Genomic DNA, 14077 nt, shown 5'->3' on the forward strand with positions numbered 1-14077 from the left:
TGTGTGTCAGGGGGGGTTGACAGGTCTGTTTACCTGCAGGTTCATGTGGCTGCTCTGAATGACCCACTTTTCAGACGTCCACAGCTCTGGTGCTCTACTCCCAGTGTTCGGTTCCTCATGGATCTTGGTGAATCGAATCAGACATTTAGAGGATTATTATCTGTCTGTTATAGCAAACTGGTTCCGGCCCACATCTGGCCCACATCTGGGCCACAAGTAAACCACAGAAATACCACATGTCAACGGAAGGTGCCCAAAGTGACCCACATTTGTTTTGGGTCACATCTGCTGTTTTACCAGTGAGCCACCATAGGCTCAGATCCATTTAGCTCAGGCCACCAGCAGACCAGAGGTGGCCCACATCTGACAGCTATCTGGGTGAGTGTGTACAGTGTGGTGCAGCCTGGTGGAGGTGGTTGTGTGTGTGTTTGTGTGTTTAAAGTTGTCACTGTTCCTTCTGTCACTATCGATGCTCTTATTGATCCCGAGCTTTATTTGTGTTTGGTGACAGGAGCGTTTTCAAATCGACCGGCGGCAGAGCGCGGCTGCGGCTCGGCCACGGTGAGCTCGTGGTGAGCGGCTGAATGAAGGTGAGAAAGTTAACTGGGTTTGAACTCACTCCTCTTTCATTGTCATATAACTATTTATATAAACTTTTTTTGTGTGATGTTACTCGTGTGTTTATCAAACAACAAAGCTTTTTTCCTGATAAAAGTTTGAAAAGAGAGAAAGAGGCGCTCACCTCAGGGGTCAAAGGTCAGATTAGAGATAATAACTTGATGATCTCCATGAAAATGGGACAACTCCAGCCAGAGATGTGAATCGAGAGATGTGCTAGAAAACTTTGGAAACAAGTTAAATTGGATGTTTATAACGATTAATCTGCTGTTCTTATGCTTAATTTATAATTCTATTTATAAAATATCAGAAAAATAATCAATTATAATAGTTTTATTTCCCATGGCCAAAGGTGATCAAACTTCCAGAACCCCAAAGAAAACCAGTTCACTAACATGCACGACAAAGAAAAGCACAAAATGACTGAGACCCTTTTTATGATTGTCAAAGATATTTGATAATTTTTGTCTACTCTTAAATAATTTTACTGAGAACAACCTCTGGGAACATCTCCCATGTGTAAAGATCATCATCATATTAACCTGCATGAAACCAGAGGAGTTCTTTCTAGTCCCCTGATGGACAGTGACTGTAAATGTAAACTATCGTCTCAGATCCGTGACTCATAGAAACTCTGAAATGTACAAACTCTCTTTTATGTATTTTATTTTCATCAGTAGGAAACTTGAGTTTGTTTCCATTTGAGCGTTTGAGACACGTTGAGCTGAATCTGAACAACGACACACAAGCAACAGATCGTCCTCGCAGGCTTGAGACAGATTAGCCCCCCCCCCCCCCCCCCTCACATTAGACACCTGCAATGCTCCTCTGTCGCCACTAGACGGCGCTGCAGTAAACGAGAGAAGACTTGAGAGTTAAAGGTGCTGCTCTCAGTGGGGGGAGGGGGGGGGTGTGAACGTGAGCGAGTTGGGAGTATGTGTGGATGGTCGAGGTGAGAGGAGACAGAGGACACGAGACGGAGACAGTGTTTGACGCAGAAAGAAAAGACAGTCCCTGCAGGCGTCTGTCAGCAGGCAGATATGCAGATCTTTTCTTTCCTGTCTTAAAATCTCCAGATGTTTGAAAGGCTCAAGTCAAAGGTCCACACTGAACGTCTGTGTGGTCCCAGTGTGACTCCAGGGCAGCGTCCCAGTCACATCGGCTCCTGATCAACACCCAGTAAGACGGCAACCTGGAAAGTTGCTCCTGTGATGGTTTGACACTTCGAGAGGGAACTTCAGGCAGAGGCTGTCCACACGGCCCTGGACTCCGCTGAGGTGACACGTGGATGTTCTGTGGTGTGGTACTGGTCTGCAGCACAGAGTGGGAGGGACGCTGGGAGAGACGAGGCCTTCAGTGGGCGTAATAGCCATAGTAGTCTGCAGTGCTGCTGCTGTCCTTCTCGCTGACGTCCCCACTGCGGGGGGGCGGGGGAGTTCTCAGTGCTGGACGTGTAGGGGGACACTCTCCTCTTCTTGTTGTCCCCCACGCCGCCCTCGAACAGGCCCGAGTCTGCTGAGTCAGCTGATTTCACAGAGGGAGTGTCCAGCCACGGCTCCTCGCCCGCCGCCACGCCCACACTGTCTTTGGGTTTGTCCTGCAGGGGGGGGGGCTGCAGGGGCTCGAGGAGCGAGGGAGGGTGCAGCCTGGGGTTTCCGGGCGACATGGAGGATGAGGGAGGGACGAGGAGGAAGAGGACATGGGTCTAAACCAGCCCCAGCCCGTGTTTGCTGGGGTGAGCGAGGTACTGAGGGGTGGGCCGGCTGGTGCTCCAGGCGGCCGAGGGGGCTCCTGACAACGGACACGCTGGTGAGGCAAACGGATGGTCCGGGTAGTAGCTGAGGGCGTGGTGAGCCGAGGCCTGCAAGGGGAAGGGCTTGTAGAACCCGTTCCCCCCGAGAAGTCCCCCTCGTAGGAGGAGGTGAAGTCGAGCCGGGTTGGGCGCCACGCCCTGCTGGGGCGGCAGGTACCAGCAGCTGTGAGGCCCGGGGCTGGAGGCCGGGTCCTTGTGCTGCTGGCCCAGGCCGAGGGGCTCGCGGCCGAAGAAGCGGCTCTGAGGCAGGGGGCTCATGTACTGCTCAGAGAGGTAGCCTGGGGGTAGCAGCCCCCCCGGCAGCAGCTGCTGGCCTTCTGTGGGGAGGGGGTGAGGCGGTCCGAGTCGGGAGGAGCGTACAGCCTGTAGGTAGGAGGGAGGAGGAGGAGGAGGAGGGGAGAGAAGAGCGTGTGAGAAGAAGAGGAAAAGAAGAAGGTGTTACTTCCTGTCCAAAACCTCAAACCATCTCTCAAACATCTCTCAGCCCCTCACACCTTCTCTCTGCAGCAGCTTCAGCTCACAACACATTTCATCTATTGTCCAATATCCAGACTCACAACTCAGGGAACAACAGTTACACAATCACTGTTGTTTCCCCCTTACACACACACTGGCTCCTCTTTACCATCTTTGTTTATTTAAAAATATTACTTACGTGTCATAATTGTCACGGAAACCTTTGGCGAAGGGGTTATGGTCTATTTTCAGCTGAGTGATCTGTGGGGGGGGGGGGGGGGGGAACAAGGAAGAGAGAGAGAGAGAGAGAGAGAGAGAGAGAGAGAGAGAGAGAGAGGAGGTCAGTGAGTAATAATTAATGGGAGATAACGTGAGGTTTCTTCTGCTGTTGATGGAGCAGAGAGTGAACACACACACACACTACAGAATGAACACTACACAACAAGGTGTGAGTGTGTGGTTCCCTGGCGCACACGCGACTCTCTCACAGTGTATTTGAGCAGCTGTTGAGGATATGTGTGAGTCTGGCAGGGCAGCCACAGATCTCAGGTCAGCTGGGGTGAGGTGAGGCTCAGTGAAAACCCGGCCACTCAATAGTAAGAGCAGGCCAACACTTACAGTAGGAAGGCAAATGTGTGTATATGCATTTTTCATACACGCATGCATAAACCAGAGCTTCTATCTGCAACACGGCTCCGACATGAATCATTGAGCCTGACAGCTGATTATTAAGATGCGTTTCATAGAAGGAGAAGTTCGTTCCTCTCGGTTCCTCGAGGTGACTTACGTCTGCGTTCTGATAGGCCGTGACCGCGATGAACTGGGTCTCCGGGAAGATGAAGGTCTGAGCCTTGGAGGAGAGGAAGGGTTCCTCCGAGCCGTCCTCCTTCACCTCCATGATGTGGAGACGAGGCTGGTACTTGTGGAGCGACTGGAGCACAACCATCTGGAGAAGAGAGGTTTGTTTGTTTTGTATGTGAACAGGATAACACAAAATTACACAACGGATTACCACGAAACTTAGTGAAAGGAAGGGAGAGGGATACAAGTAGATGTCATTAAAATTTGGTGCAGATCCGGAATTATTTCTTTAATATTTTGAGACAGAAGCTTTTCATTGATTTCCAACGGAACAATTCATGGATCTGACTGATTTCTATAAGTTTGTAAAACTTGGTGCAGATTGATGTAATATGTTGAGGTGTTGATTTCCACAATCAAACTGAGTAATGTGATTGATTTTAGATGTGGCAACTTATTGTCATTAGATAAATTATAGAATCTTTATGTTTTTTGAGGTACAACATAAATATGAACTCTTTAAATTCATTTAAATCCAGTAGATGCAGATTCATTTAATTGATTTTCTTGCATTGAAAAAACAATTCCTGCATCCACACCCCCCTTCCACCAAATGTCATTAAAATCAGTTGTGTTGTTTTTTCCGTATACACAACTTCCTGGTGGAGCTAACTCCACAGGAAGCTGACGGAGAGGTGATGGAGGACAGTACCTGAGCCACGTTGTTGGTGCTGCCCTTGTTGTTGGTGAGCTTCAGTTTGCTGAAGGACACCTCCTGTCTCATCCAGTGAGCTCCGGTGTTGGGGGAGTCGGGGTGCATGTACGTCCTGTTTCCTGCAGGTGCACAAACACATCAGTGAGCCACGTGCACGCGCCCGGGACTCGACCAGCTCGTGACTGATATTCAAAATGTTCACTTTGTGTCAGAGGCCAGTCAAACAATCAGGAAACCCCCACAGCACAAATAGATTTCCCTAACCCCCCCCCCCCCCAAAAAATAAAATCAAGAATAAATATTAAATAGCAATGAATCCTCTGAAAGTTCCCGTGATGCTAATATCTATATTTCAGATATTCTCTAAGGAACGCATTTGTTTGCTGTGGTTTGTTATCGATTGTCAATATTTGTAGAGCGCTGCAAAAAAAAAAAAGATCAATCCCAATTACGTGGTTGATTCAGTTTATTAAGTGATGAGTGGATACTGTAAACATGAGTTTGACTTACAGATGTTTTCCTCTTATTTCTGTAAAACCAGTTTTATTTTCATCCCTCAGTTGTTAACTTATACAAACACATGATAACTGAACTATTAAAAGATTCAGGAAACAATATGAAAAATGAATTTAATCGTTTAGATCCGTATTCCAAGTTTTAAATTGTAAAAATAACTAAAAAATCCCAAATCCCCAAATTCGAAAAACATGAGGATTTTAAATACAACCTTTTAATAACACATATTTTACAAGAAAGAGAAAATAAGATCCAAACAGCAGATCAACTTTCTAAATTAAATAAGTTCACTGTAAACAACGAGCTCCAGTAAACATTCATTGACAGCTGAGAAATTCCAACATATTCATATTCAACTGTACCTGGCATGTTTCCCTCTGCTTTCCCACACTGGACCCACTTGCCGCCCTGGTACCTCCAGTGGTGCTGATCCGCCAGAACCACGTCCACGTACACGTTGTAGTGGGCCGACGGCTCCAGAGCGCTGAGGTTGAAGCTCAGGAAGGGAAACATCCTCCTGGAGAAACACAAGGAAAAACACATTTAACTCCTCATCTGTTTTTTCGGGAAAAATATAGATGATGTGAGAAGTTTACAGGCATTTTATTTATAGCAGAGGTCATACAATCAAAATGTACCAATTTAAAAGTACATTTATTATGAAATTATAATGCATTTAATTATGTTTCCTCCCAAAAATATTATAAAGTTGACATTAGTTAAACAAATTAGAACTAGTTGGAGAAAAAGAAAAGAAATAGACGTGTTCAAAATGTGAGTATTTGAGGGTTTAAGCTTCTTTTTTAAATATACAACTATTTGTGTAGATTTTTGTGGATATTAAAAACTGTTTTGCCTTGAAAGACTAGAAATTATAAAATAAATTCTGTAAATTAAAGGCAGAGCAGTGACAGTGACGGGACCTTGTGTGTTTCCTCCTCTGACACGTTTATCTTCTTTAAATCATTGAACTCCTTCCTCCTGGTTTGTTGTAATGGTTCTACTGGGAGCGAGGACGTGATGAGTGGTATTTAAAGACGCGTGTTGTTGTGAGGCAGGACGCTGATTCTTGTTTGGACCTCATTAAGACGATGGAGTAATGCATCGGGGACGCAGGAGAGTCGAGGTGAATATTTGATGCTGCTGTTAATAAAAGATGCTTCGAGAAGCTGCTCCTGACTGAAGGAGCTTCACGGGATCACAGGAGGCTTCAGTTAGACGGGGTGACCAGGAGGTCACGACCCAGTGAACGCCACGACCCGGGCAGGCAGAGGAGGGATTAAACCGAGAGACACACAAATGTAAGACATGGACACCGAACCCACAAACACACAACATTCAAAAGGCCAAGTGCTGACATAGAAGCACTTACAGAGAGAGACACAACATCGTTATTATCCTTCTTAAATCCGTCTCTGTGCGCGTACGGGAGTCTGCAGTGCATTGTGGGTCTGTGTGAGGTCACTGCAGTGAAGTGTGTGACATGGACCACAGCACCTGAGGCTGTGGAGCAACCTGCACCCCCTCACATGAGCTTCAGTTCATTAACACCACACGTCCTGTGTGCAGCAGCTTTTTGTGTTTTTGCTTCTAATGTTTTGTTTCAATTCAAACGAACCAAAACTGCGCGTGGAGGAAACATGGCTGTCGAATGAAATGAGGGAAACAACAGTCTCTCTTTCTTCTTTCTCAGAAACGCCCTCTTCTCTCTTTTCTGAAACGCTGTGTTGTGGGCGGAGGAGAGAGATCAGATCTAATGTGTGTTTGACCACAGCTGTAAATACACTAATGCACGGCTCCCTTTGCCAAAAACAACCTTTACTCATACAGGAAGCTTTTTGTTTTGATAAAGCATCTTCAAAGAAAAGACGTGTGTGTGTGTGTGTGTGTGTGTGTGTGTGCACATGGGAAGTGTGATGTTTAGGTAAACTGCAGAGCCTTTTCTCCTCGTCTGGTTTTGGGAACTCATCTCGTTTAAATTCAGTGTTTTGTCCCCCGAGCAGTTTGGTCATTTAGCGGTGACAAAACGTGCTGAGGGAACCTGCAGGGCCCGACCGCACTGTGTGTGTGTGTCTGTGTGTGTTTGTGTGTGTGTGTGTGTGCCTGAATCTTTGCACGTGCACGTCTTTATGCAGCAGGCAAGGGGGGCCACGTAAAAATACATGTTTAATACAACAGTGAATTTATTCTCTGATCAAATTTCACTCCAAATTTTGCAAATGTTATATTTTTTGCATGTAAAGGACTTTTTACTGTTTTCTACGATGACCTTTAAGAGAGTGCTTCCCTTAAATTCAATCAAGCTGCAACACACACTCATAGATATCAGGCCTCTGAATATGTGTTAGATATATTTGCTGGGAAATAACAATAAGTCAGTCATAATAATAAAAAACCTAAATCCACGGTTCTGCATTTTTTGCAGAATCACATCAATCTATAGAATCATAACCTCCTCAGTGGAGGTAACTACCTTTACCCTCTTCACATGTGTATCAAAGCCCTCACTGCTGTTTGCTCTTCTGGATTGTGAAGGGTTAAATATGAGATCAGGCTTCAGTTGTGTGTTTCAACATTTAAATTTGTGTTTTTCAAAAAGCTTCAAAACGACTTTCTACGACTGGAAGAAGAAGACGACAAAAACCACTTTCACAAGCACTGTACATTCTGGTTTGTGACTTTGAATGATGACTCTTAATGCTCTCTCTCACACACACCCACACACACACAGACACACACACACACATGCAGTGGTAAGATTAAACCCCTCCAGACTGGTCCCAGTTGGGTCTTTCTGGCTACATGGCGAGTCCGGTTTAACAATCAATCATAATTCTCTGTGAAACACAATCGCTGCAGCAGCTCCTCGGCGGCTCTCACACAACAGGTGACGGGGCTCTTCTTCCACGGCCCCGTTTACTACGAGTGAAAACAGAAACTGGGGCGGATTAAACCACCGACGCTGTGGGAGAGAAAGTGGATGGATGAGTTCTTGTGTGTTTTTCGCTCCACTGATATTGTCGATTCACTCGCAGCCGGAGCCCTTTATAGGAAATCAGTCCTCGTGACAGAGGGGAAACCAAAGAACACACAACACAGAGGAGGATTTGCATGTGGGGGCGTTTGGGCTTCATGTGCAGAGTTCACTGAAACACACCTGCAGGTCGCGGTGGTACAGTAGCTCGGCTGCTCTGTGACACACACTGTATTTCAGACAACAACAGGCCCACACGTCCACAGCCTTCCAGTGGGAATCAAACCCGCAGCTCTGCAGCCAGCCGACAGACCCCCTGACCAACCTGCCACCGTGCCACTCTGATTCAACTGAAACTAGACAGTGATGACGAGCGGCTGGTGCCCCCCCCATCCCACCCCCTCAGCCTGATCCAGGTGTGTACGCACACAAACACTCATAACAGAATTCTCTCTCCGCAGACAAACAGGCGAGTGTGGTGAACCGACCAGTAATACAGAGACAGAACCAGTGGTGGTGACATTTAGAGAAAATCCAAATAAACTCAGTGCATGTTGGGGGGGGGGGGGGGTTGGAGGAAGGGAGAAGGAAAGAGCAGAAGGTGGAGTGACGGGGGGGGGGGGGAAGAGGAAGAGGAGGAGGAGGAGTGGAGGGGTTTGTCCTGGGGATGCGAGGCCGAGGAGCTGGAGAGGAGCTGGAGGTTCACCGGGGAGAAGACTCTTCCACTCGACTGCACCGGCTGATTCGACCGGACAGGAGCTCGGGTCCAGTTTTTGTCACCGTGCGTCGGCCTGATCATCTGTGACGAAGACATGCCAGTCTCCAGCTGCTGCCGGACACGGACATTCCTCAACACGCAGTCCTCCGTGTTGATGCGTTTCAGAGGAATTCAGCCACTGGAGAAGCTGAGATTTCAATTGTGCAGCAGACTGGAGTCACCTGATACTGATTCATGCTCCATGGAATAAGCTGTTATTCTGTATTTATCTGTATCACTATCAAACCTTGTGAAAAGATTTAAACCAAGATTTAATTCACTTCCCTGTTGGTTATAACCCATAAAGGCCATTTCTTCCTATAGTGAAGATATAAATATTTAAAATTGGTCTCAAATATGTTGATTATTAAATATAAAAGGGCTCAAACAGGTTGGCAATGCAGTTAGATTTAAATGTATCCACATTTGATGTTCTGGTTTCCAGCAGCAGGAAGTTGTTTGTGTGTTTACTCGTCCTAAAAACCAAACATGAAAGATAAACCCCCCTGAAAAGTGACCTGTGGCTCAAAGAGCAACAAACCTCGCTGCTCACTTATTACCCGAGGTTAGAACGCGGTAAGAGGAAGCTCTGGTGCAGCCATCAGAGAATATTGTCACTCGATGTTTCTGTGAAAAGCTGCATATGCACTCATAAGCAGCTGAACAGGAAGTGACAGGTCATACTGTCAAAACCTTGAAATAATCCCACTTCTGCTTTCAGACGCAGAGCGAGAGTCGAAGCTGAAGACGTCCCAGCATCCCTGAAAACTGCATCTTCAGTGAGGACAAGGTTCTCTGACATGTTTGTTCAGATGGAGACAACACACCCACTGTCCTTCCCTCCGTGATGTGATCATTTCCTAAATGTGATGCAGGCCTTCCTACTTTGGAAAGAAATGAGTTTAAAGCCCTTTTCTTTTTGATTTGATGCACTAATAAACATTTAATAAGAGGAGAATAGAGGAATATGAGTTGTTCTTGGTTTAATTCTGCTCTTATTCCGATTAGGAAACTTGGATTAAATGCTCCGGCTGATGGAAGTTAGTGTCTCAGTGGAGCAGAGACACCAGAAGCTCAGTCAGTCCTATCTCCTTCCTACAGCTCGTCCTCCACAGTCAAACACAACTCCACCAGCAACAATCTCATTATTGTGCAATTGCAAAACCTCATTGTGTGTGTGTGTTTTTATTTTCTGTTTATCTGCTCGACACCTCGTGCCACACCGGCCGCTCAGCCCTCGGTGACCTCTGCCCCCGGTGGCAGGCGAGCTCAGGGCCTGAAGTGACATCAAGCCCCGGTGTGGTGATCTGAATTTAGCTCATGAGGAGTGCAGATGAATTCGCCCTCCTTCCTCCCCCCCCCCACCACCCCACCCCATCCTCCCTTCCTTCGCTGCAGACCTTGAACATGTCTGCAGATTTCAAAGCCGAGGTGTTGGTACAAGAGCAGAGCTTCTGAGAGATCTGTGGGTCTGGTGCAGGCTGAAGAGAGCGGCAGAAAAAAGGAGAATCGAGTCTCTTCCTTCCTGAACTTCAAAGATGCCTCGGCTGCTCAGCGCGGCCATCTGAAGGCTCTGTGGTGTTTGACCCTTTCTCTGCTTCACTCCACACTTCCTCTCACTCCATAGAAACCCGGGGTTTGATGAACATTGCAAACCCTCAGACTTCTCTCGGAAAAAAAAAAAGAAACACTGCAAAATTACTGCAGGAGTTCTGAAACCGAGATTAAAATTTAAAGACGGTTCGGCCTCTGATATTGATAAAAAACCATCTTTCTCTGAACTCCTCTAAAAAAGAGAATCTTTGCAGGAGTTCTTTTTTTGGTTGCACTGCAGAAAGTCTGTTATTTGGCGCCTTCACCACTTATAGTGCTGGTTCTGCAAAGTCACTGAGGGACCAGGGAGAGAACCTGAGGATTTGAAATTGTTGTAATATGAAGGTTTGTGGTTTTTGTGCAACGTGAGAATTATCTTTTGCTTGCATGTGGAAGGATGACACCTCTGCACGTCTAGCAGGTTGAAGTGTCACCTCCTCGCTGCCTCGAGGGAAGGTGGAAAAATGTGTCTGTGAAAACAAAACAAATTACTACTTGACTTCTTTGTGTCGTTTCCATTTCCAAGAATTGAGCCGAATAAAGAAGAATTTTCTATATGAGAACAAAATAAAAATGTAAATTTGACTGAACGTGAAATGACTGTGACACTCATCCAGAAAGTCAAGATCCAGCTCAAATTTTCTGACTTGCAGCTAAAATTGAAATTCTCGTTTTAAATCTGATCATCCTCCAGGTTTAAATTATTAATTTTTCAAAATATCTTGAGAATATTTCTAATTGTGATTCCTACAAAATAAAAATAAAAAATAAATAAAAAAGAGATGTTCTGACAGCTGACATTAAAATTAATATCAGTGCGTGATTCTGTGACCGCGCACAGATCCGCGTCATGAGAAACTCGAGGCCTGAAACCTTCTGTCGAACACGAGCTGAATTAATCCTCGTGGACGTGATGGCTGCGTCTCGATGCTCGGTGACCCGCGAGGGGCCCGGCAGCGGCGGCGGCGTCTCCCCGCCACACTCCCGGGTCACGGGCTCCGCTTCTGTGACCCTCATACATATTAATATTAATATTATTATCACCATCATTTTTTTGTAAATAAATCTCAGTTTCACTATTACCGTTTACAAAGATTTAATCACACAACAAATGTTGGTTTCTGATTTGATCACCTCTTGTTTTAAATATCCTCTCTGGTTAGAATTTATCTGATTGGAATAAAAAAATGCGTAAACGTGATATTTTAACGGATTGAGCTTCTTCCACTGAAACAAGGACTGGGACGTAATTGATTTTCCTTCTTTTCACCGTTTAACGCTGTTAAACCGAGGAGACCCGGTGATCGCTGGGGTCAAGCTGAGGTGTCAAAGTGTTTTACAGCAACTCAACCTGCAACTGATATTTACTCCTCTTCATCGTTTCCACTCTGCGACGTTTGGCCCAAAGCTAAAATGTACATTCAGTCAAATACTAGAAGGAAAATTAGTGGAGAGTTTAAAAAAAAAGAAATCAAGATCATAAAAAGGCCTGTTTCTAATTTTAATAAACAATTTTGCGTAAAGACTTCTCTGGATTCGTCTTGAACTTGTAAATCTAGTTTGAGTTTATTTTTTAAACGTGAAGTTCAAAGCTTCATCTTCTTCATCCTCTCGACTTAAACCTGCCAACACCTTCCTCCCCTGATGTGCTGGTGATGAAGATATCCGCAGTAAACAGGAGCTAAACGATGAATAAACTCTGAGCTCTGCTCTGTCACCACCAGCACGACAAAATGTGTAAAGTGATATTTAATATAACTGTAGGAAGCTATTTTAACGTAGAGGTTAATTAAGAATAAAAACAGGTGGTGCGTAATTGGTGGAAACGTGAGGGGAACCCAAGGGAGACTCGTGCGTAATTTGCGTCTTTTCCAAAACAGAAATCTGACCGGTACAGTGACCCTGACCATGAGAAGCTTAATTTACTGCTGTGAGAAAACGAGCGACACTCACCTCCCCTGCTTGGTGATTATCATCTCGGTCTGGAACTTGTGGAACTTGGCCCAGAGCGGATAGTTATTGAGCAGAGCCTGAGTCTTGCCGCTCACCTGCAGCCCAGGTAGAGGGTAGAGAGGCGGCCGCTGGTAGCCGTGCTGAAAGCCGCCGGGGTAACTCTCCGGCGACGGGGAGTACACGTCTTTGCCCCCCGCAGGGAAGCCGTCCCCTGCCGTGGGGATGTAGCCCTGCCCGGCTCCGCTCCTCGGCGGAGAGCGCACGCCGCCGTACGGGCAGCTGCTCAGGGTCTGTGCGTAAAACCTGGCGGGCTGCGCTCCGTACCCTCCCATCGCCTGCTCCGGGTGGTACGGCAGCGCCAGCGCGTCCTGCCCGCTCGGAACCGAGTCCGGGTAGAAGAACCTCGCGTCCTGAATCCCCATCTTGTACTCGGATAGATCCTTGCTGCCGCGGTGGAGGTGACTGCTGATGTCGGCGTTCTTTCCGAAAGTTTGCGTTTCGGCCACATTCAACATGCTGAGGTAGAGGTTGCCACCTATGCCGCCCATTTGCAGCTCCGCTCCCGGTCTGTGCGTAAAGTCATCGGTCTCCGCTGCTGCTGCGTCCGGTTAATAAAAAATATCATGTACAATTAAAAAAACACCAGAGAAGCGCGCAGCCTGGATCCTCACCGAACACCGGAGCGCGCGGACATGGCACAAACTTTACAATGTGTTGAGAGACCGGAGAAACATTCTGACTCTTATTGATGGAAAGACTCGATCCTCAAACTTTAGTTTAGTTTAATGAGCCGAGCAGGTGACTTGTCTGTTTGTGACAGGGACTCGAACACAGGCTGCGCTGTAACCTGTGATATATACATTTAGTAAGTGCTCATATTATGGAGGAGTGTCTGATGCGGGGTCGGGACGTGATAGGCTCCAGATATGAAAGAGCCGTCCCCTCATCATCAGAGCAACACAACACGCACGCTGCCACGCACGCGCTTCAGAGGGATGGTTTCAATATTGATCATTAGAAATAAGCCTGTTTTTAATAAGCTCATGTCAAATAGAAAAATAACAATGAAAATGAAAACCACATAATTATGATATGATCTGCAAATATGAATAATTTAGATTTTTATAAATGTGTTTTGTTTATGATACTTATAAACTATATTTGATGAAGAGCTAGTGAAATAACTTTAAAGATTTAAATCTATAACAATCATCAATTAGTTTTATTATGTAACTTCAGCTTTTTGTCATTTTGAGGAAATACCCATGTTGGTTTTTTTACATTAAATATTAAATAGTTATGTGAAGCCATTTGGTCATACACTTCCTGATTATTCTTTTATTAATTATGAAAATGACTCACTTCAAGAAGTGTAATTTGTATTATCAGTCCATGTGTTTTTCTTTCAGAGCGTAAAAAAATATCAGAATCTCTCCAAGATGACTCGTTCACAAAGTTATGATCTTTTATAATTTCCCCAAAACTCACTTAAACACATCTGACACTGATCTCACGGTGTTGCCTGTTATTAATATTGTTATTAAAAACATTTTTATAGTAAATTTGTTGTCTTATCTGATTCCAGAAACATCCCATAAACTAAAATAAACAAAGTAAATGCAACTTAAAGACATGTTTCAGGAAAGAGAACTCAAACTTAACTTTCTTCTTTTAGCTTATATTTTTATAAACATGGTCTAATATTCAGATTTATAAGTGATTCTGTATTCCTCTTATTCTTTATGAAGGTATTCATATCAGCATGTTTGTATTTTAGTCATGATCAGGTGGATTGTTCCTTTATGAGAAGTCAGGACTGGTTTCATATCATATCCCCTCTCTCTCTCTCTCTCTCTCTCTCTCTCTCTCTCTCTCTCTCTC

The 14077-nt window shown here is 45.4% G+C and overlaps 1 protein-coding gene across 1 annotated transcript; it reads right to left on the reverse strand.

Annotated features, from left to right (window-relative positions):
- Positions 1-936: 936 nt before the first annotated feature.
- Positions 937-13049, reverse strand: tbx21 (T-box transcription factor 21). The gene is given in 12 exon segments (XM_053414264.1): positions 937-2049; positions 2051-2296; positions 2299-2334; positions 2336-2512; positions 2515-2553; positions 2555-2757; positions 2760-2794; positions 3087-3148; positions 3675-3833; positions 4401-4522; positions 5282-5436; positions 12197-13049. Coding segments are annotated over 12 exon segments (1860 nt in total). The 5' UTR covers positions 12745-13049; the 3' UTR covers positions 937-1971.
- Between the last annotated feature and the right edge of the window lie 1028 nt (positions 13050-14077).

This window comes from Pleuronectes platessa, chromosome 21 (genome assembly GCF_947347685.1).
Source record: "Pleuronectes platessa chromosome 21, fPlePla1.1, whole genome shotgun sequence".
NCBI lineage: Eukaryota > Metazoa > Chordata > Actinopteri > Pleuronectiformes > Pleuronectidae > Pleuronectes > Pleuronectes platessa.